The sequence below is a fragment of the Rosa rugosa genome, chromosome 2 (assembly GCF_958449725.1).
Source record: "Rosa rugosa chromosome 2, drRosRugo1.1, whole genome shotgun sequence".
Lineage (NCBI taxonomy): Eukaryota > Viridiplantae > Streptophyta > Magnoliopsida > Rosales > Rosaceae > Rosa > Rosa rugosa.
Window position 1 is genome coordinate 2,022,970 of NC_084821.1, and position 6,868 is coordinate 2,029,837.

General features: G+C 41.7%; 1 protein-coding gene across 1 annotated transcript; it reads left to right on the top strand.

Annotated features, from left to right (window-relative positions):
* Positions 1-5,683: 5,683 nt before the first annotated feature.
* Positions 5,684-6,437, top strand: LOC133728053 (glutathione S-transferase T3-like). Its single transcript, XM_062155475.1, has 2 exons — positions 5,684-6,054; positions 6,201-6,437. The coding sequence occupies exons 1-2, from the start codon at positions 5,764-5,766 to the stop codon at positions 6,435-6,437; spliced, it is 528 nt and encodes a 175-aa protein (XP_062011459.1). The 5' UTR covers positions 5,684-5,763.
* Positions 6,438-6,868: the final 431 nt, after the last annotated feature.

Genomic DNA, 6,868 nt, shown 5'->3' on the forward strand with positions numbered 1-6,868 from the left:
AGTGAATTAGAGTCCAAATATCAAATTTGGAAGTCCAACTAGAACCACTCTATTTTTTTATTTTTTTTTCTGAAGAAAAACGACAGTTCTATAAAAATAAAGATTACAAGTGATAGATGTAGAAACTACATCAAAATTAAAGAAAATGAAAATGGGTACTAGATGCAATAACACATTGAAAAATAAACCTAGCAAGTAGAGGTGGCAAAAGGGCCACCAGGCCCAAGCACAGCACGAGTCTGACTTGTTTAAAATTGGCCTGGCACAACCCCAGCACTATTAAGGGTGGGTCTGGTCGGGACGACCCATTCTAGCGGGTCGAGTTGGGTAATGATATATTAGCCCATGATCCGGCCCGGCCCGAGCACAACATATTATGGGGTGGCCCGTTACGAACATATAAAAAGTTTACAATGATGAGATTTGAACATTAGACCTCTTTACAAATTTTCTTAACAATTTCACCTATGCAATTCCATAAATGTTGATAAAGTAGTGAAATAAAACATTACATCGTTATTTTAACATAAGTAACTTATTTTTCCTAAATATTAAATATATGTTTACTAAAGAAGATTAATCTCACAATAATACAATTATAGAATTTAGAAAGAAAAAAAAATATATGATATTAAATCTTTTGAGTTTTGAGTTTTCTTTCTTTCTTTCTTAAAGTAGAAAATAAAACCATTATGAAACTAATTTTAGAAAGGGATAATGACCATTCACACAATTTTAGGATAAAAATTGCCCACTTACCCGAACACTCTAAGAGATTGCTCATTTACCCAAACACTCTAAGAGCATCTCCAACGGGTTAGTCAAAAAACTTGTGTCAAATTCGAATTTGAATGATGATGTGTCAGGGTCATTTTTGACAAATTTTTGGTCCAATGGATTAGTTATATTTAAATATTATTTTATTATTTTTTGAAATATTTTATAACAAAAATAGTCTCTTTCTTCTTTTTCTTCGCTCTTCGCTCTTCTTCTTCTCTGAAACCCAATCTCTCTCAAAATCCAAAAGGAAATACCCTGGTGGCAGCGTATACCACAACTCACCAATTCAACCCACTCAAGGAATCAAGCTCCACCAGGTGCCAATCCATGCTCTAGGAGGTCGGAGACGAACCCAGAAGCATAAGACGACCAAGGAGGACAGCGGCTCCGTGGGTACCCGAAAATTGCAGGAACTTCGCCGGAAAACCCGAAGCTGAGTAATTTTGTTGGCGAGTTGCTTCCTCATAGCTTTGCTGTGGGTGGATTTGCGAGGGGGTCATTAATCCCAGAGAATCAGACAAAGAGAAGAAATTTTGGGGATAGAATTAGAGCTTTAATAGACTGGGGAAAACATTTGTTCTCTGTCTTTTTTGTTGTTCTTGGAAAACCCAAGAAATTAGGAAGAGGGTGTTGTTGAAATCTCTATCTTCTTCTCCTTCTTGATTTTGCTTTGGTCTGGATAGTAGATACTGGGTAAGTGGGTATGAAGAAGAGAATGAACGAGAGAGATGAGGAAAGAGAGAAGATAGAAGATAGAAGAAGAGAGGAGAGAGAAGAGAGAATAAAAAAATAAAAGACAGTTTGCCTTTGGTCTGTCAAATTTGACAGCCTTCCCAATCTGTCTTTTGCCACATCAGACCACGTCAGAAATAGCACATGGGTTGGAGTAAACAAAAATGTCAAAAGTAGCCGTTCAGTTGTCCAAGTGGCAAAAGACTACTCCATTGGAGATGGTCTAAAAGATCATTTCCCTATTACCCAATTAATTATTATTTTTATTCATTTTTATTTATTTTTGAGACATTTTTGCCCTCTCCTTCTTTGTCACTTAGAGAGAGAAGTCATCGGAGACCTTGTCGGACTCCGGTGACAGGTAACCGGACCGGATTCCGGCGTCTGAATTTATTGCCCCCTAATAATACCCAGTAACCATATTATTGCTCCCCAATAATTATATTATTGGCCCCCAATAATCATATTACTGCCCCCAAATAACAAATTTATTGGGGGTCAATAATTAGTGAAAAATAAAGATGTTTTTAATTTTGAAAGTTTTAATAGGTTTATCCAAATAAATAATCTTATTATTGTCCCCCAATGATCTTATTATTGCCCCGTAATAATCTTATTATTGCCCAATAAATATTTTATTGTCCCCCAATAATCTTATTATTATCTTCTAATAATCATTTTATTGCCCACTAATGATCTTATTATTGCCCAACCAAATCATAATAAACAAAACAATAACTTCTAGCAACATCCCATATTGAAATCGACCAATTTTTTTGAGAAACAAACCACTGCAATCAAAGCCCAGATACAGCATTTGCTTACCCCTCTTCTTCCTTCAGCGAGAGAGAGAGAGTTACAGACACATCCAATGACATTGAATTTTTTTTTTTTTTTTGGCTATTCTGCTTGGTCTGGGTTCTCTGCCTCTAAAGATTGCAAGAGAACTCTCATAAATCTCCAGAAACTTCAAAATCGCCCTCGCCAATTCCCTACACGCCGCCCCACCCACTAACCCTACTCCTCCCCCTCCACGTTATCCTCGTCGTCGCTCTCCGTGGAGCCGCGGCGGCGAAAACCCAGGGGACGAGCTGCTGGGGTCGGCGGCGGACTTGAGGGTCAGGGCGAGTGTGAGTGGCTTCGGGGGTCTGGTCAAAACGGCGGATAATGACCATGGTGCTGCGATGGGTCAAGGCGGAGGAGCCACCACGCTTAGGTGAAGGAATGGAGCGCGGTGTTTGGGCAGTCTTCATCTCGGGTTTGGATTCACGATCTGGATCCAGGTTGCGTGGGGTTGGGATCGTGGAGTTGGATGGCGTCCTCCTCTGGTGGCATGGTCCGACGGTGGGGACAGAGCGGCTGCGGTGGAGGCCCGACATCGATGGTGGAGTGGTGGGCGCAGTGGCTTGATGGTGGAGGCTCGACAAACCGAACCCAAATTCAAACCCGAACCGGAAATTTTTGATCTGCAGACATGGAGAGAGAGAGAGAGAAATCGGTGAGGGGGGAGGAGAGAGAAAATAGATCAAAGAGAGAGTCTGAGAATAGATGTAATTTATTAATTAAAATAGGGGCAAAACTGTCAATGAATGTTAGATTGGGTAAATGGGGTTAAAAAACTCTTAGTGGAGTAAGTGGGCAATTTTTAAACTGAAAATGGGTAAGTGGTCACGGCCCTTTTTTTTTTTTTTTTGAAATGAGGGCTTTGTGCGGCTACCCTCCAGCCTTGATTAATGAAACTGCCGAATACAAGGGGGGGACATTGAGCCTAAACCCCTTATTACAATAAGCATCTATAGCGCGTCCTGAAATAATATCAAAAAACTCTACAAAATACATGTATTCTAACAAGCACCAATTAGCAAAGAGTGCACTAATGGCTACTCTATTTGCTTTGACAAAGCGGTGACATAACAGAAAGATAACTCGATTACAGCGAAGCATAAATACCAAAATCATAGCTTTCCTACTATGTTGCCGCCGAGAAATAAATCCGACAACACTCAGTTTCATCCTGCCACTAGGAGGTTGTGACCAATTAACAATTGATCGTCGCCTCGCTAGGCCAGACAAGGCACGTAGAGAGCATACACCGGCACAAGGCCCGACTAGCCCTATAGAATCTATATAGGGACTTATTGCTCGCACATGGCGCAATTGAACTAAAATATAGAAATAAACAAAAACAATTGGAAAAACATAGCTACAGAAAAGTAAAACATGGCCAATCCGGGCCCAATCAGCAAAGGGAACAAACCAATCACTAGCCAAGCCCACAAACCAGACATCAAACCCGCCACTGTGATATCACCAGTCCAGTCGCATAACCGCCAGACCACCACCGCACCTGACGGCCAGACACCATCTCCCCTCCATCGTCGCCCCACCCACCATGATCTCCGCCCCTCAGCCCATCCTCCACCATCCAAATTGCACCTGGATTGCGTGCTGCACCACCTGTCGAACCAAGGGAGCCCGGAGCCCGACCTTTCCGGCGTCGCAACACCGCCCTGCGCCTGCGCCTGCACTCCCATCCAGATCCAACAACCCACCATCGCCCTTCCGACTAGAGAGGAGCCCGCGACCCAAACCAGATCAATCAAGCCCAGCCGCCCAACAAACCACCACCACTCACCACTAGCCGCTGAGATTGCCCCTGCCATCAGACTTCTAACAGAAACCATGCTCGCACGTCAAAGAAGAACGGCGAAATAGAAGGTCACCCGTCCGACTACGCCGCCGCAAGGACGTGCCGCCGGACGAGCACAAAAAAGTTTGGTGAAAACCCTAGCGCGTGCGGCGCGTTCTTTTTCGTTCTTCACTTCTTTGTCAAGTTAAATTTGGCAAGTTAAATTTGTCTGGTCACGGCCCTTTTTAGAAAACTAAGATTAGAAAAGGTATTTGAATTTTATTTATTTTATTTTTTAAGTGGTTAAGTAAAATTAATTTTCAATTATAATTAAAAATATATAATACTCAAATTAAAATTTTAAATTCGTGCCTAATTTTGAGATATGAGCCTATCCGATTCCGTGCACAACTAAATGGGTCAGCCCGAGCACGGTCTAAAGCACGAATAAGCTCGCTTAAAATGGGTCGGGCTAACCTGTTTGTCACCACTATTAACAAGGATATGACTGGATACCAGCACGAAACTGGGCTATGTAAAGAGCTCCAATGGTATGACCAACTATGCATAATTCATGTAAAAAGATATGCCAAACATAAAGTAATTTTCTATCAATATAACCGGTATTATGATCGACCACACATATTCCACATAAATTCATACGACGAATAGGGAGCAACTTCTACCAAAATAACCGAAGAACCATGTAACAAAGGTCCAATTCAAAATTCCATCAGAAGAAAGTGCCCAGCCCAAGTCCCCTGGATCCCATTTACGCCAAGAATAAGCAGGCCAAACCTCAACAGCCTTTAGCCCCCTAAAAAGGCCCAGGGCAAGGCTCAGAATAGAACCAGTCCAAGCCCTAAGGGCAACTCCAACCATGGGGTGCCAAACCTATTTTTGGGCCATTTTGAGACTTTGGATCTCCAACCTTGTGTTTTTGGGGGGTCTGGTCCTATAAATATAGGACTTGGACTCATTTGTAGTCTCATATTTGAGACTTTTCCAGGACCAGATCTGATCACTGTACATGGGGGCCAGCCCACTTGCTGTCTCAGCCCACATGCCGAACCAACGCGCCAGAGGGAGTAATTGAAGGAAACGCGCGCCAGGGCTGCTAGGAAGAGAGAGCACGCGCGGAAAAACAGCTGGAGAGAGAATGTCGCCTGCTTTTCCGTCTGCAGACGTGGGCCCCACGCCAGTTGCTGTCCCCTGGTGACCGTTGGAACCCCCAACGGTCATGAAATGTACGGTCCAGATGTTGCCCTGATCAATTTGGACGGTCCGATGTTACCCTTTTTTTTTTTTTTTTTTGACTGTAACGGATCTATTCAAGATCCAATGGCTCAGATTTTTTTGGAAAAAAGTGATGAACGGCTCTTATTAATTGAAGGGTTATTATTTCCTTTTTGTTCCAAAAAAAATTAAAAAATTTACCAGAAAATTGGGGGAAAAAAATATACCCGTTGGAACAGTGAAATGTAGGAAATTCTATAAATACCTACCCATTCTTTTCTATTTCCTCACACCAAATATCCTCCATCTCCTTCACAATTTTCCATTCATTAACCCATCTTCTTGTTCTTAAATATATCTTCCTTTTTTATTTTGTCTTGGAAAAAATGGCTCCAAGAGGGGATTCTTGGAGGCACAATGAAGAAGTTATTCTTTGCCAAGCTTGGATCACCATTGGGGGTGATGGTTGCATCGGAAAAGATCAAAAGTCGGATTTATTGTGGAGTCGTGTGGCGGAGGAGTACAATGCTCACAAACCGGCCGGTTGCATGGAGAGAACACATTCTAGTTGCCACTCTCGTTGGAAGAGAATAAGTCCGGCATGTATGAAGTGGCGCCAAGCTCTTAACAAGGTCGAACACTTTCAACGAAGAAGCGGCGAAAATATGGAGGACGAGGTAATTATATTGAAATATGTTCAATAATGATAATTTTTTTATTTCTCATGTATTTGTTAAAAGTAAAATGTTGTTATATAGTTTATTGATCGATTTATACGAAGGGTTTTTTTTAAAATATTTTATTTACTTAATATTAAATGTAGCTCATGAATGTTAAATCAACGTACTACGACTCGGAAGGTTGCGATTTTGTGTTTGAGCATTGTTGGCAATACTTGAAAAATACGGAAAAGTTTGGGAAAACGCCATCAATGGAAAACACCCACTTTAGTCCTAATCATGTCAACTTGGATAGCGATGAAACACCCACTACTGAGGATGAGCTTCCCTCATCAAGAAAGGCACGTCCTCAAGGACAGAAAGCTCAGAAGCTAGCTTAGAAAAAAAGCAATAAGCAGGATGCGGATGGCCTACGAGTTCAAATGCAGAAATGTTATGAACAAACCGAACGCGAGTACCAACAAAGGCAAAGACAGTTTGAGGAAGGTCAACTAATTGAGCAACGCGCTGAGGATGCTCGCACGATGCAGGTGGATCCATCAATTTTCACCCCAAGAAAGAGGAGTTATTGGGAGAGGAAGCAACAACAAATAATTGATAAGGAGGCCGAAACTTCAAGCATCCCGGAACAATCTCAATATCCTACACTGATAGGAGCATTTTAATGTGGTATTTTAATAGTTAATTCCTCACATTTTGCTTAGTTAATTCCTTAACGAATCGATTTTTAACTCAATTTCTATTTTCTTAGGTACATTGGAGTAAATGATGGTGAAATGAGCATTAGGTCCACACTTACCTATAAATGGTG